At 44.0% G+C, this 26,926-nt stretch overlaps 1 protein-coding gene across 1 annotated transcript in view; it reads right to left on the bottom strand.

Moving 5' to 3' along the window:
- Positions 1-2,198: 2,198 nt before the first annotated feature.
- Positions 2,199-26,926, bottom strand: part of LOC144499271 (uncharacterized) — a 41,325-nt gene continuing 16,597 nt past the window's right edge. Inside the window, exons 6-12 of the mRNA XM_078221386.1 lie at positions 21,829-22,257; positions 18,567-18,656; positions 17,916-18,005; positions 14,848-14,946; positions 5,515-5,943; positions 2,343-2,432; positions 2,199-2,209 (exon numbers count right to left, since the gene is read on the bottom strand). Coding sequence (XP_078077512.1) covers positions 2,199-2,209; positions 2,343-2,432; positions 5,515-5,943; positions 14,848-14,946; positions 17,916-18,005; positions 18,567-18,656; positions 21,829-22,257 — 1,238 coding nt within the window. The remainder of the gene's footprint in view (positions 2,210-2,342; positions 2,433-5,514; positions 5,944-14,847; positions 14,947-17,915; positions 18,006-18,566; positions 18,657-21,828; positions 22,258-26,926) is intronic.

Here is a 26,926-nt window from a genome sequence, read left to right as displayed (position 1 = left end):
TGACAGAGGCGCAGATCGCCCAACCCCCCCATCAACGCACCTGCAAGTGCTCACTTGCCTTCCCCGCAATACTAATAAGCAAAATGCATTTAACTTGCTGGAATGCTCTCCCAAACTACCTGCAGCTGATCTGTAAATTTAGTAAGTTGTAGTTGTACTAAGATAGCATGGGTGAAGGGCTGCACTTGTTAGGTAGATTATTAAGCACCTTTATGTTTTCTGTTCACACGTTTTTATGTTAGATATTTTTATTGTAATCAATAAATGTTTTTTCACCACCCACCTGTGACTAATTTGTCTCAGATTTGCCTCAAACAGGGATCCTCTATCCTCGACAGTCGCTGGAAGGATCCTTCATGTTGATGTCAGTTGGGGAGGTTCCTCAACGCTGTGTCACTGAGAAAAGCCATTGGTTTCTCAGAACCCATGAGCAATTCCCTTTCCTCCCCCACCGCACCCACCCCGGGGTCCTTTATGGGAGTTCACTGATCCTTTACCCACTACACAGACGTGGGCCCAGGTGTCAGTGTGCATGCAGATCTCAGGTAGGAGTCAGACGAGTTTTTTTTAATTCATTCGTGGGATATGGGTGTCACTGGCAGGCCAGCATTTATTGCCCATTCCTTGTTGCCCTTGAACTGAGTGGCTTGCTAGGCCATTTCAGAGGGCAATTGAGAAGCAACCACATTGCTATGGCTCTGGAGTCACATGTAGGCCAGACCGGGTAAGGACGGCAGACTCTTCTAAAGGACATTAGTGAACCAGATGGGTTTTTCCGACAATCGACAATGGTTTCATGGTCATCAGTAAATTCTTAACTCCAAATATTTTTTATTGAATTCAAATTCCACCAGCGGCCATGGTGGGATTCGAACCCAGGTCCCCAGAACATTAGCGGAGTTTCTAGATTAATAGTTCTGCAATAATACCACAAGGCCATTGCCTCCCCTTCATCAGATTGCACCAAGGCATCATCATAATGGTGCTTAACGAGTTGTCATCACCCTCCTGCCTGCCAAAGAAACTCACTAACACAGCATATCCAGGCCCACCACTTTGGTGTTACAATGTTGCAGGAGATAGAAGGACTTTGGTGGTGGTGGTGGGGGTGGGGGTGGGGGGGGGGGGGTGGAAATGGAACCCACGTGCAGAAACGCAGGCCCCTAGTAAGCAAAGCGCCTGGTGATCAGGACCTTCCTCGCTGCCCTCGAATGCCTGATTCTTGCTGCCAACCCTCCAGCAACTGGGTGGTGTTGCTCGGTATGGCCCTCCTGCTCTTTCTCCTCCTCCTGCTGGGTGGCCTCCTCCCCAGTGACACCCAGCTGGTCAACCTCCATGTCCTCCTCCTCCTCTAAAAGGTCACCGCTCTGCTGCACCAGGTTGTGTAGGGCACAGTACACCACCACAATGCGGGAAGAAATCAGGGGGCTGAGTTGTAGGGCCCCGCCAGAGCGGTCCTGGCACCTGAACCACACTTTCATGAGCCCTATTCACCTCTCCACTATAGAGCGGGTGGCAAGTTGGGCCTCATTATACCGGGTCTCCATCTCAGTCTCAGGCCTCCACGCAGGCGTCTTCAGCCAAGTCCGAAGCGGGTACCCCATGTCACCCATGAGCCATCCCTGCACCCTGGGCTCCTCCTCAAAGGCCTCCGGAATGTCTGATCACCTTAGAATAAAACTGTCATGCATACTGCCGGGGTGTCTGGTGCAGACGCGCATGATGTTCATCTTGTGGTCACAAACCAATTGGACATTTAGGGAGTGGAACCCCTTTCTATTGATGGAACTTTGTGGATTCTGAAACGAGGCATTGAGTGCAATGTGGGTGCAGTTTATAGCCCCCTGCACATTAGGTATCGCTGCAATGGCTGTGAATCCTGCAGCCCGGGCTTCCTGCTGGGCCTGGTCCAGGCCAAATTTGATACACTGGCCAGCCCGGGTATATGTGACCCCCTTGACACAGGTGTGGACAGCTGACTGGGAAATGCTACATAAATCTTCACTGGGGGTCTGGAGCGGCCGTCAATTTGACTGAATATACCTCAGACAATTAATTTCAATTAGGATTGGCAGAATTGTTCAGTTTTCTTATACAATTTGCCAACGTGTTTACAGGCGATTTTTTCCCCTTGATTTCATTAATCGGAAAAGGTATTTCAATGTCAGGATACCTCAGTGGTGTTCGCATCAGAAAATTCAATCAATTTCTATATTTAACAAAAGGAACTTTAGTTAAATATAAATATGAGGATGACTGTGTGACTGCATCATCCTATCAAATATGTACCAGGTTTCAGTCAAGATATTTGCTGCAAGTCGTGGACCTGATCATCAACCCACCTGCAGTGTCCGGATTCCCTGTTCCTTGATTCGCGTCCTGTTGAACTTCCATTTCACTCGGAATATTGTTGGGAATGTTTGGAGAGGTGTCTGTTAAATCGGGATGAAACAAAACATATGATACTGTAAACTCATAGCATAATGGAGCAGAAGGTACACTGATTTTTTTTGTATAACGTGCAAACAATGTACATGAAATTAGATGAGCTCAATATTTTCTTATCCATGGACAGATATTCATCTTTCTCAGATAAGTGCAGCATTAAGAACCCGAAGCCTGATGCTATGTTTTCTTCTCAGAGTATTAACTGTCAGTCATTTTTTTTTACTGCTGGGAGTATACCTCAGACAATTAGTTCAAATTAGCTTTGGCAAAATTATTCAGTTTTGCGATACAATTTGTCCACAACTTTATGAACAATTTTATTTCTTGGATCTTATTTGTTGTAAAAGTAACCCACTTCAATGAGAGGATACATCAGTGGCATTTGAATAAGAAAATTCTATCAATTTCTGTATTTAACAAAACTACCATTCCATCAAATATGGTTTCAGTCAAGGGTTTTTCTCAATGTCTTGGACTGGAACATCAACACATTTCCTTCTGACTGGGAGATTTTGAATGATGTAGCCAATATTTCTCAGAATACTTGAAGCCACAATGTGCAGATCAAAGCCTCGATGAGATAGAATTCTTTCCCCCTATTTCAATGGAACAAAATGCATCCCATCACGTTTATTCTGTCCATTACAACCATTATTTTGTTCAGGATGACAATCTTGAAAGAAATGTGTAAACATCAGACAGAATGAGGCTTTTGCTAACTGGAACAGTCTCCTATATTCCACTGAATCAATAAATTATATTTTGTTCTATTTGGTTTCTCCTCCTGCCCTGAATATACCTCAAGCAATTAGTTTCAATTATTATTGCCAACATTGCACAACCTTCTCATACAATTTGTCCCAGAATTCATGAGCAAAATATTTTCCTGTGACATAATCATTGTAAAAGTAAGATATTTCAATTTCAGGATACATAAGGACATTCTATTTGAAAAATTGAATCAAATTTGATATTTTAAAAAAGGAGCTTTATCTTGGACAAATATGAGGATGACTGTGTGACTGCATTCATTATTGCATCAAATATATACTAGGTGTCAGTCAAGACAATTACTCAAAATCGTGGAGCAGAACCTCACATTTCCTTCTGACTGGCAGACAAGATAACTGAATGATGTAGCTAATATTTCTAAGAATACTTGAAGCTCAATTGTTTCCCCCTCTTTCAACAGAACTTAAGGTATTTTATTACATTTATTGCTTCCATCATCTCTTGATCCCATTAGCGCGTTAAGGGTGACAACCTGAAATAAACCTGTTCACCGATGTCAAAGTGAGTATTTTGCTGACTGGAACACTCTCCTACATTCCACACCTTCAATCAGTTATATTTTGTTTCATTTAGTCAAATAATGCTTCTTCGAGGGCAGCTTCCAAATTCACAATCACTGATTTGATTTTGATTTGATTTATTGTTGTCACGTGTATTAGTATACAGTGAAAAGTATTGTTTCTTGCGTGCTATACAGACAAAGCATACCATTCCTGGAGAAGGACCATGTCAATGGTAGGGAAACTATTGGAGAAATGTCTCAAGGAGAGCATGTATATCCACTTGCAGAGGCAAAGCTTGATATAGGCAGAATGGTCAAATGTGCAGATAAGTGGCAAGATGGAATTTTACCCTAAAAAGTGTGAGGTGATATACGTTGGAAGGAGTAACTTGACAAAGAAGTACTCAATGAATGGTAAGACATTAGGAAGTTCTGTGGAACAAAGGGACCATGGCATGTTTGTCCACAGATCTCTGAAGACGAAAGGGCATGTTAGTAGGTGGTGAAAAAGGCATATGGGACACTTGCCTTTATCAATTGAGATATAGATTACAAAAGCAGGGAAATCATCTTGGAGTTGTATAGAACTTTGGTGAGGCCACAGCTAGAGTACTGCGTGCAGTTCTGGTCGCCACATTATAGGAAGGATGTGATTGCAATGGAGGGGGTGCGGAGGAGATATACAAGGATGCTGCATGATGGAACTTTTAAGCTATGAAGAGAAGTTGGATAGACTTGGGTTGTTTTGGTTGCAGCAGAGAAGACTAAGGAGCGACCTGATTGGGGTGTACAAGACCATGGGAGACATGGATAGAGTGCATAAGGAGCAGCTGTTCCCCTTAGTTGAAGGGTCAGTCACAAGGGGATATAAGTTCAAGGTGAGGGGCATCAAGGTGAGTAGGATTAGGGGGGAATGTGAAGAAAAACTTTTACTCAGAACGTGGTGATGGTCTGGAATGCGCTGCCTGGGACGGTGGTAGAGGCAGGTTGCCTCACATCCTTTAAAAAGTATCTGGATGAGCATATGGCACATCATAACATTCAAGGCTATGGGCCAAGTGCAGGCAGATGGCATTAGGTGGGAGTTCAGGAGTTTCTAATGTGTTGGTGCGGATTGGATGGGCCGAAGGGCCTCTTCTGCTCTGTATGATTCTATGGAAAGGAGAAGGTGCAGAATATATGGGTGAATTTTACTGTCCCGCCCACCACGGGAATCAGAGCAGGTGAGGGGCGGACCATAGAAAGGGATTTTCTGGGTTCAGGGCGAGCGAGACCTGAAAATCCCACCCATGGTGTTACAATCATAGCTAGGGTTCAGAGAGAGATCAACTTAATATATGGTAGGTCCTTTCAAAAGTCTGATGGCAGCAGGGAAGAAGCTGTTCTTGAGTTGGTTGGTACGTGATCTCAGAGATTAGTATCTTTTCGCCAACAAAAGAAGGTGGAAGAGGCCTGGGGTGCCTGGGGTCAGTAATAATTATTGTGCATACCTCAGTGGACATATCTGAGGCCCTCCACATTATCCCACAGAGTTTGAATGTAAAGCAGCCAAAGGCCAATGACCCCTGATTGAAAACAGCGAGTAACGTCTGACCAAATCATTAAATTGTGGTTCCAATCACCTAAACTATGCAGGACTTGCTAATTTTCATCATCATATTGAAGGGGATAACATTAAAAACTGCTTTTATGTTGGTGTCATGATCTCCCACTCAAGAATTTCATAATCATGCTTGCAAGAGTTTGCATGATGTACAAAATACTGAAATTACCTGCAGTGACCTTCAGTACTGTGCTTTTAGTCCAAGGTTCCTCAGTACCTTCCTGTTGAACTTCAAAGATTAACTCAGCACCATCATCCTTAGATACATCAGGACACAATGTAATGGAACACAGAATGCAGAAAGAACCATCAGATTCGCGTTGTAATTCTGGTGTCTCAGCACTGAAGGAATCATCCTTCTCACATAAATGTAATACATTGTTGAGAGGGAGAGTTACTCCAAATGGTCCTGTGAATTTGTCCAGTGGGATTTTCCAGTGAAATAACTTCTTTGCTTCCTGCTCCCCTTTCCTCTTCACAGATGTGACAAAATTCTTCACCTCCCTTGGACTGAACACAGAAACTTTCCAACTCAGATTGGTTTTCTCACCAGCGATAATTTTGTCTGGTTTCTTCATATCACCAATTATTAACGCAACTATAAAACAAAAGGCATTCATGTGACAGAAACGTATTTGTTCCAATTCTCTTCTAAGCATTCTTGTTTAGATACAAATTACAAACTGAATTGATGGAAAGAATAATGAACAATTAGACTTTTTAATTCATTCTCAATTGCTGTTAAATGTGCAACGATGACCATTGAGAAGAACTAGGACAGCAGGTGCATGGGAACATCATTACTGCTGCTCCAAGGTTTACACAATGCTGACTTGGAAATATTTGCCTGTTGACTTCCCATCACTGGGATGAAAACCTAGAGCCCCCCGCACCCCTACCCTCCACTTCCCACTGTCACTGGTGCCTCAACTTTTTATAATTCATTAAAAATTGTCATTAAGCTTTCAGATGCCAATAAATGAATGATGAGTCAATGTTGCCACAGCCCATGAGTGAATAAATGACAAGTTTGCACACCTTATTTTTTTCTTCATTGAGGGCCACTCAGCCCTTCAAGCCTGCTCCAACATTCAGTAAGTCCATGACTGATCTGATTTTAAGTTCAACTCCAAATTCACACCTACCCACTTGCAATAAGCAATAAAGTTCTATTTGCTTTCCTGATTACTTGTTGTACCTAATTTCTAACCTTTTGCACTAATTCATGCACCAGGACACCCTGATCCCTCTGCATCCCAGAGCTTTGCAATCTCTTAACATTTGAATAATGTGCTTCCTTGTTACAATTCCTTCCAAAATGGACAATTACACATTTTCCCATAATCTCCTCCATTTACCAGATCGTTGCCGACACATCTAACATATCTGCATCCTTTTGTAGCCTTCTTATATTCTCCTCCCAATTTACTTTCCAACTTATATCTACATCATCAGCAAAGTTAGCAACAATACTTTTGATCTCTTCATGCAAATCATTTACATCAATTATAAAAAGTTGGTGCCCCAGCATTGATTCTTATGTGTCTATTACCCTTGTCATTCTAGATGGTGCTGGCTATGGGTTTGGAAAGTGCTGTCTCAGGAGTCTTGCAGATGGTACATGTGGCCAAACGGGCCACATAAAATGGTGATTTACAGAGCATGCTGGGATAATTGAAACAGCAGACTGCAGCTTAAAAGACAGAGATAAACAGGCTGCAACTCAGACGACTGAATACACAGGAAATAGGCCATCCCAAAGACAATGGAAACTTTCTGGTCAAACATACTTGTTTACCAGACAAAGGGGAGCCTTAACCCCTTATTTGGGAGGGAAGTATGTGACCGATGTGCCTCCAGCACCTACAGGCATGGCCGTTGGGTACACACCCACAGATCAGTATGGCAGCATCTGATTGGACTCTTATCGATCAGGGTGATCAAGCCTCGATCGATTGATTGATTGACAAGAATCAGGAGACCACCTAAAAAGGACATGAAACCAAGGATGGATAAAAGCTGCGGCACAACAGAAGCTCTGTCTCTCTCTCTGACCCCACGAACGAGTGACAATGGTGACCGTCACCAGCAATGATCAGCACGAGGAGTGCCACCACACCCGAAAAGGAAGGAAGACCAGAGCCAGAGTACCAGACCAGACCAGACCAAAGGACCAGACTATGCAGAGGACTACAGAGACCAGCACACAGATAAAGGCCAATATCTGCTTGGGTACCTGCCAGTCACGCAAAGTTAAGTCAAGGTCTCGTATTGGACTTGAACTTTAGTATTTTCTGTAAGATAACTTATTGTTGGTTGTGTTGGTGATTATTGATCGTGTGTTTTAAATAAATATTATTGTACTAACAAGAAGTCTACTCGCAATTCTATGTCCATCGTATAAGGGTTAAAACAGACTGTGCGGCAGGCACAACATACACAAGGCTGTCACTGCAAGTCAGTGGTGGAGGACGTGAATGTTTGTAGAATGGATGTCAGTCAAATGAGCTGCTTTGTTCTGGATGATGTCGAGCTTCTTCAGTATTGTTGGAGCTGTACTCATCCAAGCAAGTGCACAGTACTTCAGTATACTCTTAACTTTTGCCTTGTAGATGGAGATTTTGGGGAAGTCAGGAGGTGAGTTACTCACCACAGGATTTCTAGCCTTTGACCTGTTCTGGTAGCCTCAGTATGTGGCTAGTCCAGTTCAGTTTCTGGTCAACGGTAATCCCCAAGCTCTCGATAGTGGGGGATTCAGCTATGGTACACCATTAAATGTCAAGGACTGATGGTTAGATCGTCTCTTGTTGGAGATAGTCATTTCCTGGCACTTACGTGGCACAAATGTTACTTATCAGCCCATGCTTGAATATTGTCCATGCCTTGCTGCATTTGGACATGAGCTGCTTCAGAATCTGTGGAGTCACGAACGGTGCAATCAGTTATGATCATCCTCATTTCTGACCTTGTGATGGAAGAAGGTCATTGATGAAGTAGCTGAAGATAGTTGGGCCTAGGACACTACCCTGAGGAACTCCTGCAGTGAAGTTCTGGAGCGGAGATGATTGATCTCCATCCACCATAACCATCTCCTTTGCCCCAGGTATTACTCCAAACAGTGAAGAGATTTCCCCTGATTGCCATTAACTCCCTGCATTTCATTCAATTCTTGACCTGTTCCAAACACAAGAGACAGTTCATCAGCAGCTAGGCCTCCTGATGCTGCAATACTGCATGATGCAGAGAACCATCACCTCCGCACAGCTCAGGAGGTGCAGATATCCTTATGCCTCCCAGCTCTGTGCCCTTGCCTTGCAATAATGGGTGAAGAACAGCAGTGATTGTGCAATGACATGCTTGGGTGATGTGCCTGCCACAGGTGAATAGCTGGAGGTCTCTGGAGATCACAAGAAATGGGTAACAGATTAGTAGCTTCATTGATAGGTGTGTGAGTGGAAGATTGAGGAGTATCTTGATGTCCGATATATGTCCTCAGTGTCCGGGAGTGCTATTGGGTGAGTGACGGACGTGTGGTGTGTTGTGCAACAAGAAGCTGATGGTGTGGTTAGTAGGTGATGTCATGTGATGATGCAGTTACACAGGGAATGGCACCTTACTTTCTTTTTTCAGTACTGCTTTTGTCTTTTGTGCAGGGAGCCTGTGATCCTTCATTAATGCACAAAATAAATATAAACAATCTAAAGGGCATTGTGTACATTGTGTAAAGGTGCAGAAACAGGAATGATAATGCAATTGGCCAATTTTAAAATATAACAGGTGTGATTCTCAGCGCAGCGAGCCAGGAGATTCAAGCGGCGGCTGAATAGTGCAATCCGCACTGGGCATCCAGCCTTGAGTACGTCTCCCAGTGCTGGATTTCTGACGCCATCAGCTCCGTGATGGAAATAGGCGTGGAGCTGAATAATTTATGCAGCCCGAATTTTAATGTAATTTGAATGCAATTCGCAGGCCCGGGATTGAAATCTCCAGGCCCAGGAATATTTCACTCCATCAGGGACCACTATAGCTCCCATCAATCTGGAGTTAGCAGCCTGATCCAGCTGAAGTGAAGAGGGGGCAATCAAGGCCCCCCAGAGGATTGGGCGCCAAGGGGGTACCCCCTTGGCATTGGCATCTTGGCAGTCCCAACCTGGATTCCCTGACACTGCCCAAGTGGCAAAATGCCCCACCATTCAATAGATCATGGCTGTCCTGACATTCGCCTCATGTTAGAGTACCTTTAAGAAGTGTTTTTTTAAATCATGTACTCTGCAGTTGTAAGCAAATTTTTTCAGTTTGCTTTTCCCATTGTTCTCAGGCTGTCTGCACGAGTCATTTTATTGCTGCTTAAACAGGGGTTTGTTTATTTTTACTGGGATGTTTATGACTCTGCATTGTTAAGAAAAAACTTGGTTAGCAGGTCAGGTGACAGGAGTTCTTTCCTTTCAGTTTGAGCTGCTGCTTAGTTTGAGTTTTAGAAGGGACATCAAGCTGAAAAGAAGTCTCCCTTTCCCTGGTTTTGGAAATTTTGCTGGTTAGCTGAAGGAAAATCTTGCCTTTCTGAAGGGGGGAATCAGCTGTTGGTGGCTTGCCTAGAGTCCCTGGTGTTTTGGGAAGATGTTCTGACTTCAAACTGTTCTGAATCTATCCAAAGAACGAGAGACTTCATCCAAAGATCTCAAGTCCAGTATTACATGAGCATTAGTCTTTGCTGTGTTAAACCTGTGAAAAGGGTTTTTTGTCTCTGGGATTTGTTTGATTCTAATAAATTAGATATATTTGTTAAGATGATACATTATAGTGGTTGTTTTGTTTCTTGTTTATAATTGATAAGAGTTCTTGCTAATTTTCTTACTATACATGTCAACTATATTCTTAAATATACTTTGTTTGATAAATGCTCCCGAGTGGGTCATTTAAAACATATCACGCTTATCCTAGCCAAATTCAAGATGCAAAACGTATGATCCAGGTGGGTTCCATAACACTTTGGAGTTTCTGACCTGAACCATAACATTCCTCATGTCCATTCTGCTGCCCTTCTCCCCTGACCCTTGATTTCCTTACTGACACAACACATTCCATGCACAAAGTGTTTTGCAGTTGGGCACAAGTTTGAAAAGCAGCTTTTATTTGGGCCTTCTGCCTTGGCCAAGTTTGCCACCTGATGCTGCTGCTGTGATGTGGAGATGCCGGCGTTGGACTGGGGTAAGCACAGTAAGAAGTCTCACAACACCAGGTTAAAGTCCAACAGGTGTATTTGGTAGCAAATACCATAAGCTTTCGGAGCAATGCTCCTTCGTCAGATGGACAGAGACCACTCCATCTGACGAAGGAGCATTGCTCCGAAAGCTTATGGTATTTGCTACCAAATAAACCTGTTGGACTTTAACCTGGTGTTGTGAGACTTCTTACTGCTGCTGTGCACAGGGATAGAACTCTGCTGCCTGCCAAGAGGATGAACTTTCACATGAACTTTGTTTTCATTAACATTCAGCTTGTTTCATTCACAGTCTGCAGCAGTTTCAGGTAACAGGAAGGAGCCAAGTAAAGAAGAAACTTAAACTGAACTCGGTGAAAGAGAGAGGAGAGTTTGGGCTTGAGGAGAGATATGAACTAAGTGAGGAAAAGTGAAAAAGATAAGTAGATAGAAGGTGTTAGCACTAATATATGTAGACAATGAGAGCATGAACTTGGATAGACTGCTGAGCATGAACCCTGAGTAGATAATGCTAGAAAATGGGTGGGTAGCGCTGAGCATGAACTGAAAGGCCTCCAGAATTGGGACGGGCGAGCAGGTAAAATTCTGGCCTGTGTGTTGCAGCATTTCATCAAACATGTTCTGGTTTCAGTCAAAGCATTTGCTTCATTCTGATTCTGTGGAACTCCTGGCCACGATTCTCCCATCACGACCCGCAACTTTTCTGGCTGGTCGCAATGGGAGATGCGCATCGCCGGCCTTGTACCGGGATTTGCGCATGCACCGGGAACACATGCACATCTCCCAAAGCCGGCAAACAGTCACCGGTCAGACCACACTGGAAACCGGCAGGAAGACAGGTATGTAATTTGAATCTGTTTGAAATGTATTTTAAATATGTTTAGCAGTTCATTATCGGGAATTTTCAGGTCCCAATTGAATCTCCCATCCCGCTAGGAGTACTTTATTCCGGCGGGGTTTACACGAGCTCCCCACGTTCGGGGAACTAGCGGGAGACTCCGCCGGAACAAAGGGGGTGCAATCAGGGCATCCCAGGGAGTCAGGCAGTGGGTGGTGATGCCCCCTGAGCATGGGGACCCTGGCAGTGCCAGCCAGTGCCCCCTGGCATTGCCCAAGGGGCAAAGTGCCCATGCCCAAGGGGTTCCTTTGCACTGCCCACTGGGTATTGGGCAGTGTCAAGGGGGCGTGGCCTACTGTGAGCAGGGCCTGGGGCAATCGGTGGGGGTGGGGGGTCCCGCTGTCGCTCTGCAGACAGGATTATTCCAGGATGGAGGGAGCGCAGCAAGTGGGGCGAGCTGGAGGGTGTGGACTGCAGGGGGGGGGGGAGCCCTGCCTCTGGGGATGTCTGACCCCGGGGGAATCAGCAGGGGGGTTCTGCTGGGGTGAGGGGGTGATGGGATCATCACTGCTGGGGGGTGGGTGGACTGTGCATCGGGGTGCTGCGGGTCATGGGGGTGAGGTGGGGGGGGGAAGATGTCAGGGTTGGCCTGGGAATTATTGTGGGGGGTCGAGAGGAGCAGCACTGCATGGGTCCCGGGCTGGCCTGGATCGAGTGGACCAGCAAGCAGGGAGACTGACAGATTGGGACCACTGCACATGCGCAGAGTTCCAGAACTGTCAAACTCCCACGCGAATAGGCCCTGTCTGGGTTTTTAATGATAATTACGACAGGACCTCTGCAGTGCACAGAGTGCGGAGATTCGGGTGACAAGCTGAATTGACAAAACAGTCGAGATTTAGAACAGTTTTCCTGCCAATTCAGCATTTTTGGGAGAATCGCAGCCCCCATTTCAATTATTCCTGTAACCCCAGCATATTTACCATGGTTAATCTACCTAACCTACACATCTCTGGACACGAAGAGGCAACTTTTATGCAATATTTTCTCTTAAACGGAGTATGAATTGTCTGTCATTTTTTCTTACTGCTCCCGTATAAATCTCATACAATTAGTTTGAATTCGTATTGGCAGAATTGCTCAGTGTTGTTATACAATTTGCCGAGAAGGTTCGAGCAATTTTTTTCCTTCGTCTTATTCGTTGTAAAAGTAAGATACATCAATGTCAGGATACATCAGTGGCATTCAAATCAGAAAATTCAATCAATTTCTATACTTTGGAAATGCAGCATTATCTTATACAAATGTGATGATGACTGTGTGTTGTACCTTTCCATCAAATATGTACTAGGTTTCAGTCAAGACATTGGCAAAAAATACTCGACGGGAACATCAACCCACCTGTAGTATCCGGATTTGTTGTTCCTTCATTCCCAAACTTTTGTTCACCCATTTCACTCGGAGTGTCGTTTGGACCGTTTGACGAGGCATCTGTCAATTCTAGTTGAACACGAGATTATATGAGAGTGTAAACCATTAGCACAAATGAGCAGAAATTACAGTGATGATTGTTTTGGGAATAAGAAAATAATAAATGTGAATTAAGCTGAGCTCAATGCTTTTAATCCATGGATAAATATCCCTATTTCTCAGATAAGTACTTCATTAAGCATCCCAATTTCTATGCAACACATTTACTCACAGACAGAATGGACTATTAGTTGTTTTATCTTTCTGCTGTGAATATCTCTCAGACAATTAGTTTCAATTAGGATTGGCAGGAATGTTCAGTTTCGTTATGCACACGCATTTACAGGCGATTGTTTCCCCTCAATTTCATTCATCGAGAAGTAACATACTTCAATATCAGGATACCTCAGTGGTACTCGAATCAGGAAATTCAATCAATTTCTACATATAACAAAAGCTGCTTTATCTGATACAAATATGTTGATGAGTGTGGGCAGCATTTTACCAGCACGTCCACCCGAGTTTCATATGATCCCGGCCGAGGCCAATGGAGAATGCCGTTCTCCAAGCATTGCCCGCCTCCAGAATCGGGGCGGGCGTGCAGGTAAAATTCTGGCCTGTGTGTTGCAGCATTTCGTCAAACATATTCTGGTTTTAGTCAAAGCATTTGCTTTATTCTGATTCTGTGGAACTCCCGGTGGTGATTCTCCCATCGTGACCCGCAACCTTTCTGGCTGGTCGCAGTGGGAGATGCGTGTCTCCGGCCTTGTACCGGGATTTGCGCATGCGCCGGGAACGCATTGCGCATCTCCCAGAGCCGGCGAACAGTTACCGGTCAGACCACGTTGGAAACCAGCTGGAAGGCGGGTAAGTAATTTGAATCTGTTTTAAACGTATTTTAAATATGTTTAGCAGTTCATTATCGGGATTTTTCAGGGCCCAATTGAATCTCCCACCCCGCCAGGAGTACTTTATTCTGGCGGGGTTTACACTAGCTCTCTATGTTCGGGGAACTAGCCGGAGACCCCGCCGAAATGAAGGAGTGGCGGCGGGGATTAGTGCCCCGGGCATGGGCACCTTGGCAGTGCCAGCCGGTGCCCCTTGGCACTGCCCAAGGGACAAAGTCCATGGCCATGGGGCACCTTGGCACTGCCCACCGGGCACTGGGCAGTGCCAAGAGGCGTGGCCTACTGTGGGTGGGCTGAGAGGCAATCGGTGGGGGTGGGGTTCCCGCTGCCACTCTGCAGAAAGGATCAGTCTGGGATGGAGGGAGGGCAGCGATTGGGGCGGGCTGGGGGGTGGTGCTCTGCCAGAGGGCGGGGCGGGGGGGGGAGCCTGCCTCTGGAGGGGTATCAGCGGGCGGGGGTGGGTCTGCTGGGTGGAGGGGGAGTGGTGGGATCGCCACTGCTGGGGGGGGCTGGTGGGCTGTGCATCCGGGTGCTTTGGGACAGTGGGGGATCAGAGTTGGCCTGGGAATTGTTGTGGGGGCCATGATCGGGCCGTGGGGGGGGCGCTGGAGGTCAGCCCTGCAGGGGTCCCGGGCTGGCCAACGATCGGGCTGGCCAGCAAATGGGGAGTCTGACAGATCGGGACCACTACACATGCGCAGAGTTCCAGAACTGTCAGACTCCAGCGTGAATAGGCCCCCCCAGTTTTTTAATGATAATCACAACTGGGACCTCGGCAGTGCACAGAGTGCAGAGATTCGGGTGAGAAACTGAACTGACGAAACAGTCGGGATTTAGAACAGTTTTCCCACCAATTCAGCATTTTTGGGAGAATCGCGGCCCCCATTTCAATTGGAGTACTGCCTGATGTTCGAATCAGAAAATTCAATCAATTTCTATACTTAACAAAAGCTGCTTTATCTGATACAAATATGTTGATGATTGTGTGTTGCAGCATTTCATCAAATATGTACTGGTTTCAGTCAAAACATTTGCTCAAATTCCTGGACGGGAACATAAACCCACCTTCAGCATCCGGATTTATTGTTACTTCCTTTTGATTCTGTGGAACTGCTGTTTCAAACTGAGAACTGCTTGGACTGCCTGAAGAGGCATTTGTTGTTTCTAAATGAACACAAAATTACAGGGCAGTGTGAACTCATTCTATAATGGAGCAGGGAGGACAGAGAAAATTGTTTTGGCCAATTTGCAAACAATAGACGTGAATTTAGCTCAGCTCAATGTTTTTTATCCACCGATAGACATTCCTATTTCTCTGAAGGGTGCTTCATCAGGACCCTAATTCTCCATAGATAAGTATAGTGTAGAAGGAGGCCATTCGGCCCATTAAGTCTGCACTGACTCTCCGAAACCCAGGCCCTCCACTCCATCGTAGACATTATTCCTGTAACCCCAGTATATTTACCATGGTTAATCTATCTAACCTACACATCTCTGAACACTAAGAGGCAACTTTTATGCAATATTTTCTCTTACACTGAGTATGAATTGTCAGTCATTTTTTCTTACTGCTCCCGTATAAATCTCATGCAATTAGTTTGAATTAGTATTGGCAGAATTGCTCAGTGTTGTTATACAATTTGCCGAGAAGTTTCGAGCAATCTTTTTCCTTCGTCTTATTCGTTGTAAAAGTAAGATACTTCAATGTCAGGATACATCAGTGGCATTCAAATCAGAAAATTCAATCAATTTCTATACTTAAGAAATGCAGCATTATCTTATACAAATGTGATGATGACTGTGAGTTGTACATTTCCATCAAATATGTACTAGGTTTCAGTCAAGACATTGGCAAAAAATCCGAGACGGGAACATCAACCCACCTGTAGTATCCGGATTTGTTGTTCCTTCATTCCCAAACTTTTGTTCACCCATTTCACTCGGAGTGTCGTTTGGACCGTTTGACGAGGCATCTGTCAATTCTAGTTGAACACGAGATTATATGAGTGTGTAAACCATTAGCACAAATGAGCAGAAATTACAGTGATGATTGTTTTGGGAATAAGAAAATAATAAATGTGAATTAAGCTGAGCTCAATGCTTTTAATCCATGGATAAATATCCCTATTTCTCAGATAAGTACTTCATTAAGCATCCCAATTTCTATGCAACACATTTACTCACAGACAGAATGGACTATTAGTTGTTTTATCTTTCTGCTGTGAATATCTCTCAGACAATTAGTTTCAATTAGGATTGGCAGGACTGTTCAGTTTCGTTTTACACACGCATTTACAGGCAATTGTTTCCCCTCAATTTCATTCATCGAGAAGTAACATACTTCAATATCAGGATACCTCAGTGGTACTCGAATCAGGAAATTCAATCAATTTCTACATATAACAAAAGCTGCTTTATCTGATACAAATATGTTGATGAGTGTGGGCAGAATTTTACCAGCACGTCCACCCGAGTTTCATATGATCCCGGTCGAGGCCAATGGAGAATGCCGTTCTCCAAGCATTGCCCGCCTCCAGAATTGGGACGGGCGTGCAGGTAAAATTCTGGCCTGTGTGTTGCAGCATTTCATCAAACATATTCTGGTTTCAGTCAAAGCATTTGCTTCATTCTGATTCTGTGGAACTCCCGGTGGTGATTCTCCCATCGTGACCCGCAACCTTTCTGGCTGGTCGCAGTGGGAGATGCGTGTCGCCGGCCTTGTACTGGGATTTGCGCATGCGCTGGGAACGCATTGCGCATCTCCCAGAGCCGGCGAACAGTTACCGGTCAGACCACATTGGAAACCGGCAGGAAGGCGGGTAAGTAATTTGAATCTGTCTTAAATGTATTTTAAATATGTTTAGCAGTTCATTATTGGGAACTTTCAGGTCCCAATTGAATCTCCCACCCCGCCAGGAGTACTTTATTCTGGCGGGGTTTACACTAGCTCCCTATGTTCGGGGAACTAGCCGGAGACCCTGCCGAAATGAAGGAGTGGCGGCGGGGATTAGTGCCCCTAGGCATGGGCACCTTGGCAGTGCCAGCCGGTGCCCCTTGGCACTGCCCAAGGGACAAAGTCCATGGCCATGGGGCACCTTGGCACTGCCCACCGGGCATTGGGCAGTGCCAAGAGGCGTGGCCTACTGTGGGTGGGCTGAGAGGCAATCGGTGGGGGTGGGGTTCCCGCTGCCACTCTGCAGAAAGGATCAGTCTGGGATGGAGGGAGGGCAGCAATTGGGGCGGGCTGGGGGGTGGTGCTCTGCCAGAGGGCGGGGCGGGGGGGAGCCTGCCTCTGGAGGGGTATCAGCGGGCGGAGGTGGGTCTGTTGGGTGGAGGGGGAGTGGTGGGATCGCCACTGCTGGGGGGGCTGGTGGGCTGTGCATCCGGGTGCTTTGGGACAGTGGGGAATCAGAGTTGGCCTGGGAATTGTTGTGGGGGCCGTGATCGGGCCGTGGGGAGGGCGCTGGAGGTCAGCACTGCAGGGGTCCTGGGCTGGCCAGAAAACGGGGAGTCTGACAGATCGGGACCACTACACATGCGCTACACATTTCTCTGAAGACTGCTTCATCAAGACCCTAATTCCCCATTGATAACTACAGAATCCCCAAAGTGTAGAAGGAGGCCATTCGGCCCATTAAGTCTGTACTGACTCTCCGAAAGATCATCTTACCCAGGCCCTCCCCTCCACCCTAAAACTTATTCCTGTAACCCCGCATATTTACCATGGTTGATCTACAGAACCTACACATCTCTGGATACCAAGGGGCAACTTTTATGCAATATCTTCTCATACACTGAGTATGAACTGTCAGTCATTTTTTCTTACTGCCCCCGTAGATACCTCAGTTTGAAATAATATTGGCAGAATTGCTCAGTGTTGTTATTCAATTTGCCGTGAAGTTTCCGAGCAATTTTTTTCCTTGGTCTTATTCGTTGTAAAAGTAAGATACATCAATGTCAGGATACATCAGTGGCATTTGAATCAGAAAATTCAATCAATTTCTATACTTAAGAAACACAGCATTATCTTATACAAATGTGATGATGACTGTGAGTTGTACATTTCCATCAAATATACACCAGGTTTCAGTCAAGATATTTGCAAAAAATCCTGGACAGGAACATCAACCCACCTGCATTGTCTGGATTCGTTGTTCCTTCATTCTCAAACTTTTGTTTGCCCGTTTCACTCAGAGTATTGTTTGGTCCATTTGACGAGGCATCTGTCAATTCCAGTTGAACACGAGATGACATGAGAGTGTAAACCATTAGCACAAATGAGCAGAAAGTACAGTGATGATTGTTTTGGGAATAAGAAAATAATAAATGTGAATTAAGCTGAGCTCAATGCTTTTCATCTGTGGATAAATATCCCTATTTCTCAGATAAGTACTTCATTAAGCATCCCAATTTTTATGCAACACTTTTTCTCACAGACAGAATGGACTATTAGTTGTTTTTTCTTTCTGCTGTGAATATCTCTCAGACAATTAGTTTCAATTAGAATTGCCAGGATTGTTCAGTTTCGTTATACAATTTGCCAAAGCATTTACAAGCAATCTTCTTCCCTCGATTTTATTCATCGAAAAAGTAACATAATTCAATGTCAGGATACATCAGTGGTATTCGAATCAGGAAATTCAATCAATTTCTTTATTTAACAAAAGGAACTTTAGTTAAATATAAATGTGAGGATGACTTTGTGACTGCATCATTCCATCAAATCTGTACTAGGTTTCAGTCAAGAGATTTGCTGAAAATCGTGGACCAGATCATCAACCCACCTGCAGTGTCCGGTTTCCCTGTTCCTTCATTCCCGTCCTGTTGAACTCCCATTTCACTTGGAGTATTGCTTGAGCAATTTGAAGAGGTGCCTGTTGAAGTGAGATGAAACAAAACATATGATAGTGTAAACTGGTAATATAATGGAGCAGAAGGTACTCTGATGTTTTTTTGGATAACATGAATTTAGAAGAGATTTGGCAAAAATGCTCAGTTTTGTGATAAAATTGTGTGCAAATTGTATGAGCAATTTTATTTACTGGATCGTATTTGTTGTAAAAGTAACCTACTTCAATGTCAGGATACAACGCTTGAATCAGAAACTGCAATCAATTTCTGTATTTAACAAAACTCATTCCATCAAATATGCACATGGTTTCAGTTAAGGTTTTTGTTCAATGTCTTGAACTGAAACATCGGCACACTTCCTTCTGACTGGAAGATTTTGAACGATGTAACTAATTTCAGGATACATAAAGGCTGAAATACATAAGGGCTACATAATTTGAAAAATGGAATCAAATTTGATTTCAAGTCTGAGGTCACATACCAACCGACTCAAGAACAGCTTCTTCCCTGCTGTGGTCAGACTTTTGAATGAACCTACCTTGCACTAAGTTGATCTTTCTCTACACCCTAGCTGTGACTGTAACATTACATTCTGCACTCTCCCGTTTCCTTCTCCATGAACGGTATGCTTTGTTTGCATAGCGTGCAAGAAATAATACTTTTCACTGTATGTTAATATATGTCACAATAATAAATCAAATCAAAATTAAATCAAATATTTGAAAAAAATAACTTTTTCTTGTACAAATATGAGGATGACTGTGTTATTGCATTGTTGCATCAAATATATATGAGGTGTCAGTCAAGACAATTACTCAAAATCATGGAGCAGAACATCAACATATTTCCTTCTGACTGGCAGACAAGATAACTGAATGATGTAGCTAATATTTCTAAGAATATTTGAAGCTCAATTGTTTCCCCCTCTTTCAATAGAACATAAGGCATTCCATTACATTTATTGCTTCCATCATCTCTTGCTCCCATTAGCGTGTTAAGGGTGACAACCTGAAATAAATCTGTTTACCGATGACAAAGTGAGTATTTTGCTGACTGGAACACTCTCCTACATTCCACACCATCAATCAGTTATATTTTGTTTCATTTAGTCAAATAATGCTTCTTCAAGACAGGTTCCAAATTCACAGTCACGGATTTGATTCTGATTTGATTTATTATTGTCACATGTATTAGCATACAGTGAAAAGTATTGTTTCTTGCGTGCTATACAGACAAAGCATACCATACATAGTGAAGGACCATGTCAGTGGTAGGGAAACCATGAGAGAAATTTCTGAAGGAGAGCATCTATCTCCACTTGGAGAGGTGAAGCTTGATTAGGGATAGTCAGCACGGCTTCGTCAGATGGAGGTAATGCCAAACAAATTTGATTGAGTTTTGTGAGGAGGTCACCAGGTGTATAGACGAGGGTAGTGCAGTCGACGTAGTTAGTATGGATTTCAGCAAAGCCCTTGACAAGGTCCCACATGAGTGGATTCAAAATTGGCTCTGTTGAAGGAGACAGAAGATGATGACAGAAGGCTACTTTAGTGACTGGAAGGCAGTGTCCAGTGACGTACCACAGGGAACTGTGTTAGGCCCCCATTATTCGTCATTTATATAAATTACATTGATGACTATGTCGGGGGGCGGGAGGCGGTGGTAAGATTAGTAAATTTGCAGATGACACAAAGATTGGACGGGTGGTTAACAGTGAGGCGGAGTGTCTTGGGCTACAAGAATATATAGACAGAATGGTCAAATGGGCAGATAAGTGGCAGATGAAATTTAACTCTGAAAAGTGTGAGGTGATACACTTAGGAAGGAGTAACTTGACAAAGAAGTACTCAGTGAATGGTAGGAAGTTCTGTGGGACAAAGGGACTTGGTGTGTTTGTCCACAGATCTCTGAAGGCGGAAGGGCATGTTGATAGGGTAATGAAAAAGGCATATGGGACACTTGCCTTTATCAATCGATGCATAGATTACAAAACCAAGGAAGTGATGTTGGAGCTGTATAAAACTTTAGCCACAGCTAGAATACTGCATGCAGTTCTGGTCACCACATTATTGGAAGGATGTGATTGCACTGGAAGTGGGGCAGAGGTGATTCACCAGGATGCTGCCTGGGATGGAGCATTTTAGGTTATGAAGAGAGGTTGGGTTGGCTTGGGTTGTTTTCATTGGAGCAGAGAAGACTGAGGGGTGACCTGACTGAGGTATACAAGATTATGAGAGACATGAACAGATCGGATAAGAAGCAGCTGTTTCCCTTAGTTAAAGGGTCAGTCGCCAGGGGGCATAGGTTTAGGGGGGTTGTAAAGAAAAACTTTTACCCAGAAGATGGTGATGGTCTGGAATGCGCTGCCTGGGAGAGTGGTAGAGGCGGGTTGCCTCACATCCTTTAAAAAGTATCTGGATGAGCATTTGGCACATCATAACATTCAGGGCTATGGGCCAAGTGCTGGCAGATGGCATTAGGAGGGAGTTCAGGTGTTTCTAATGTGTCGGTGCGGACTCGAAGGGACGAAGGGCCTCTCCTGCTCTGTATGATTCTATGATTCTAAGGAAAGGAGAGGGTGCAGAATATATGGGAGAATTTTACCATCCTGCCCACCTTGGGAATCGGAGTGGGTGAGGGGTGGACCATGGAAACGTTCATTGACTTTGGGTGGGATTTTCCGGTTTCAGGGCGAGCAAGAGCAGAAAATCCCACCAATAGTGTTACAATCATAGGGTTTAGAGAGAGATCAACTTAATATATGGTAGGTCCATTCAAAAGTCTGATGGCAGCAGGAAAGAAGCTGTTCTTGAGTTGGTTGGTACGTGATCTCAGAGATTAGTATCTTTTCGCCAACAAAAGAAGGTGGAAGAGATCTGGGGTGCCTGGGGTCAGTAATAGTTACTGTGCATACCACACTGGACATATTTGAGATCCTGCACATTATCCCACAGAGCTTGAATGTAAAGCTGCCAAAGGCCAATGAACCCTGATTGAAAACAGCAAGTAACTTCTGACCAAATCATTAGACTATGGTTCCAATCATCAAATCTATGCAGGACTTATTAATTTTCATCATCATATTGAAAGGGTTAACATCAAAAACTGTTTTTATGTTGGTGTCATGATCTCCCGCTTAAGATTTCACAATCATGTTTGCAAGAGTTTGTATGATGTACAAAGTACCGAAATTACCTGCAGTGACCTTCAGTACTGTGCTTTTAGTCCAAGGTTCCTCAGTACCTTCCTGTTTAATTTCAAAGATTAACTCAGCACCATCATCCTTAGATACATCAGGACACAATGTAATGGAACACGGAATGCAGAAAGAACCATCAGATTCGCGTTGTAATTCTGGTATCTCAGCACTGAAGGAATCATCTTTCTCACATAAATCTGATACATTGTTGAGAGGGAGAGTTACTGCAAATGGTCCTTTGAATTTGTCCAGTGGGATTTCCCAGTGAAATAACTTCTTTGCTTCCTGCTCCCCTTTCCTCTTCACAGATGTGACAAAATTTGTCACCTCCCTTGGACTGAACACAGAAACGTCCCAACTCAGATTGGTTTTCTCACCAGCTATAATTTTGTCCGGTTTCTTCATATCACCGATTGTTAACGCAACTATAAAACAAAAGGCATTCATGTGACAGAAACTTATTTGATCAATTCTGTCCTAAAAATTCTTGTTTAGATACAAATTACAAACTGAATTGATGGAAACAATAATGAACAATTGGACTATTTTTAATTCATTCTCAATTGCTGTTAAATGTGCAACAATGGCCATTTAGAAGAACTAGGACAGCAGGTGCATGGGAACATCATCACAGGAACTGCTGCTCCAAGATTTACACAATGCTGACTTGGAAATATTTGCCCGTTGACTTCCCATCACTGGGATGAAGACCTCGAGCAATGCCCCCCCACCCCCCATTCCCCGCCCCCAATGTTGTTGCCTCAACGTTTTATAATTCATATAAATTTGTCATTAAGTTTTCTGATGATGCAGAGATAAGTAGGAAAGTGTGAATGTACCTTCACTACACAGACTGCAGTGCTTTTGAAGGATCATTCTCACCACCTCAAAGCAATTTAAGATGCCAATAAATGTATGATGTGTCAATGTTGCCACAGGTTGCCTCAGCTCATGAGTGAATAAATGATAAGTTTGCACACATTTTTTTCTTCATTGTGGACCACTCAGCCCTTTAAGCATGCTCTAACATTCGGTAAGTTTATGAATGATCTGACTAAACACAACTCCAAATTCCCACCTACCCACGTGCAATAAGCAATAACATTCTATTAGCTTTCCAGATTACTTGTTGTATCTAATTTCTAGCCTTTTGCGCTAATTCATGCACAAGGGGGAGTCGGGGAGGGGGGGGGAGGAGGGGGCAGCATTCGTGGGGTGTGGGCTTTTGGGACTGCCGGGGACGTGGGTGATGGGGGAGGCGGGACATTAAGGCTACCAGTGGTGGGGGGGATGTCGCATGGCTGGCATTGCAGGGTTGCAGCACTGACAAATTGGCGCATGCACAGTGACCCATTCAGCGTTATGCTGCCGGCCTCTCCAGCGGGAATACTCCCCGCCCACTGGTTTTTGAAATGAATCGCGCTAGTGCACTCTGCAGTGCAGAGTGTGGGAGATTCTTTTTTAAACTCCCATTGAAAAAAACAGTATGATTTACTCCAGTTTTTATGCAAATTCGACACTTAGAATTCTTTTGGGAAAAATCGCCCCCAACACACCTGTATCAAAGGAGAGATGTTCTTATTTCTGAGACTGAGACTACAATAAACGCTTTTGGATGAATGCTGAATTGTTTCTCATGCTGAACATTAATTTTCCCTTATCAAGTAGACTGAAAGAGCATTGATGAAATTCCAAAACTTTGTTATAAAAATATAAAATACAGTAATGTGAAATTTGTAGTCTTCAAAGATTACATCTTCTGTATTTCTGAGTTAATCCAGAACCAATAGTTTTTCCTTAAGCCCATTGCTTTGTTATTGCCATGTCACTGGGATCTTCCAATCGTATTGAAAGCCAATGGTCTTTTGACTGGCGTTCTGTATCCTCCACAGTGGATCCACCAATGAAGGGCTGGAAGATCCCAGCCAATGCATTTGTGAGAAATGTTTAGGATATTGCGTCATAGACAGGTGGAAAACAGTATAAATGCTGACCATGGGACCATAAGAAATGGGAACAGGAGAAGGCCATTTGGCCTCTCAAGATTGCTCCACCATTCAATAAATCATGGCTGACATGACATTCCTGTGACGTTACTGTACCTTTAAGAAGTGTGTTTATTTAAGGATGAATTCTGCAGCTGTAAGCAAACTTTTTCAGTTTGTTTTTCCCATTGTTGTCAGGCTGTCTACGAGAGGCCTTTTATTGCTGCTTAAACAGGGGTTTGTTTATTTTTTCTGGGATGTTTATGACTCTGCATTGTTAGGAAAAAACTTGGTTAGCAGGTCAGGTGACAGGAGTTCTTTCCTTTCAGTTTGAGCTGTTGTTTAGTTTGAGTTTTTGTTTTAGAAGGGACATCAAGCTGAAAAGAAGTCTTTCTCTCCCTGGTTTTGGAAATTCTGCGGTTTGGTTGAAAGCAAGATCTCGTCTTTCTGAACGGGGAACTGTTGGTGTCTTGCCTACAGAGTCCCTGGTGTTTTGGGAAGCTGTTCTGACTTCAAACTGTTCTGAGTTTATACATTATAGTTATAGGGTTATACAATATAGTGATTGTATTGTTTCTTGTTTATAATTGATAAGAGTTATTGCTAATTTTCTTATTATACATGTTAACTATATTCTTAATAAACTTTGTTTGATAAAATGTGGATCATTTGAATATCCAAGCCAAATTAAAGATGCAAAACTTAAGATCCAGATGGGCTCCATAAAACACTTGACCTGAACCATAACATTCCTCATGTCCATTTTCCCTGACACTTGATTTCCTCAGTGACACAACACATTCCGTGCACAAAGAGTTTTGCAGTTGGGCACAAGTTTGAAAAGCAGCTTGTATCTGGGCCCTCTGTCTTGGCCATGTTTGCGACCTGATATTGCTAATGTACACAGGGATAGAACTCTGCTGCCTGTCAAGAGGATGAATTCTCACATTAGCTTTGTTTTCATTAATAGCACATTAACATTGAGCGTGTTTCATTAACTGTCTGCAGCAGCTTCAGGTAACAGGAAGGAGCCAAGTAAAGAAGAAACTTAAATTGAACCAGGTTGAAGAGAGAGGAGAGTTTGGGCTTGAGGAGAGATATGAACTGAGTGAGGAAAAGTGAAAAAGATAAATAGATAGAAGGTGTTAGCATTAATTTGTGTAGACAATGATAGCATGAACTTGGATAGACTGCTGAGCATGAACCCTGAGTAGATAATGCTCGAAAGTGGGTGTGGTGGATGGAAAATTTTTGGACTGGAGGCAGGTTGCTAGCGGAGTGCCGCAGGGATCAGTGCTTGGTCCTCTGCTCTTTGTGATTTTTATTAATGACTTAGAGGAGGGGGCTGAAGGGTGTATCAGTGAATTTGCTGATGACACCAAGATTGGTGGAGTAGTGGATGAGGTGCAGGGCTGTTGTAGGCTGCAAAGAGACATAGATAGGATGCAAAGCTGGGCTGAAAAATGGCAAATGGAGTTTAACCCTGATAAATGTGAGGCGATTCATTTTGGTAGGACTAATTTAAATGTGGATTACAGGGTCAAAGGTATGGTTCTGAAGACTGTGGAGGAACAGAGAGATTTGGGGTCCATATCCACAGATCTCTAAAGGTTGCCACTGAAGTGGATAGAGCTGTGAAGAAGGCCTATAGTGTGTTTGCTTTTATTAACAGGGGGTTGGAGTTTAAGAGCCGTGCGGTTATGCTACAACTGTACAGGACCTTGGTGAGACCACATTTGGAATATTGTGTGCAGTTCTGGTCACCTCACTATAAGAAGGATGTGGAAGTGCTGGAAAGAGTGCAGAGGAGATTTACCAGGATGCTGCCTGGTTTGGAGGGTAGGTCTTATGAGGAAAGGTTGAGGGAGCTAGGGCTGTTCTCTCTGGAGCGGAGGAGGCTGAGGGGAGACTTAATAGAGGTTTATAAAATGATGAAGGGGATAGATAGAGTGAACGTTCAAAGACTATTTCCTCGGGTGGATGGAGCTATTACAAGGGGGCATAACTATAGGTTTCATGGTGGGAGATATAGGAAGGATATCAGAGGTAGGTTCTTTCCGCAGAGAGTGGTTGAGGTGTGGAAAGGACTGCCTGCAGTGATAGTGCAGTCAGACACTTTAGGAACATTTAAGCGGTTATTGGATAGGCACATGGAGCACACCAGGATGATAGGGAGTGGGATAGCTTGATCTTGGCTTCAGATAAAGCTCGGCACAACATCGTGGGCCGAAGGGCCTGTTCTGTGCTGTACTGTTCTATGTTCTATGTGTAACGCTGAGCATGAACTGAAAGGCTGGGTGGAAGAACTGAGAGAAAATGAGGAAATTATAGGGCAAACGAAAGAGAAGGGAAGAAAGTATCTCTGACCTGGGAATGGTACAGGGAAATTGAGGCAGTCTCCCAGCAGCTTTGAGGGAGGCCTTCCAGTTGAACCACTCCATGGCCCACTGAGTAGCCCATCATTGGCAATGGCCACTTTGCCACCCTGAGGCTGCCATATTCCTTCCAATCACAGGGCCTGCTCTCCTGGTCCTGACATAGAAATAAAAGTTCCCGGTTGTATCACAACTTGGTATGGCTCCTGCTCTATCCGAGACCACAAGAAACTACAAAAGGTCTTGAACAAAGCCCAGTCCATCACGCAAACCAGTCTCCCATCATTTGACGCTGTGTATACTTCCCGCTGCCTCAGAAAAGCAAGCAGCATAATCAAGGACCCTAGGGACGCCGGACCTACTCTCTTCCATCTTCGTCCATCGGGAAAACGATACAGAAGTCTGAGGTCACATACCAACCGACTCAGGAACAGCTGCTTCCTTGCTGCCATCACACTTTTGAATGGACCTAACTCATATTAAGTTGATCTTTCTCTACACTCTAGCTATGACTGTAACACTACATTCTCCACCCTCTTCTTTCCTTCTCTATGTACGGGGTGCTTTGTCTGTATAGCACGCAACAAACAATACTTTTCACTGTATACTAATACATGTGACAATAATAAATCAAATCAAATCAAATCACCACTACTGTGAGGGCAGTTCAACATGAAGTTGCCTTTTCTTTCCTCTTGCAGCCTCAGTACTGGTCACTTGTAATAGTAGCTGTG

The sequence above is a fragment of the Mustelus asterias genome, chromosome 9, assembly GCF_964213995.1.
Source record: "Mustelus asterias chromosome 9, sMusAst1.hap1.1, whole genome shotgun sequence".
Taxonomy (NCBI): Eukaryota; Metazoa; Chordata; class Chondrichthyes; order Carcharhiniformes; family Triakidae; genus Mustelus; species Mustelus asterias.
The sequence above is the reverse complement of the archived record's forward strand: the minus strand, read 5'-3'. Positions and strand labels throughout refer to the sequence as shown.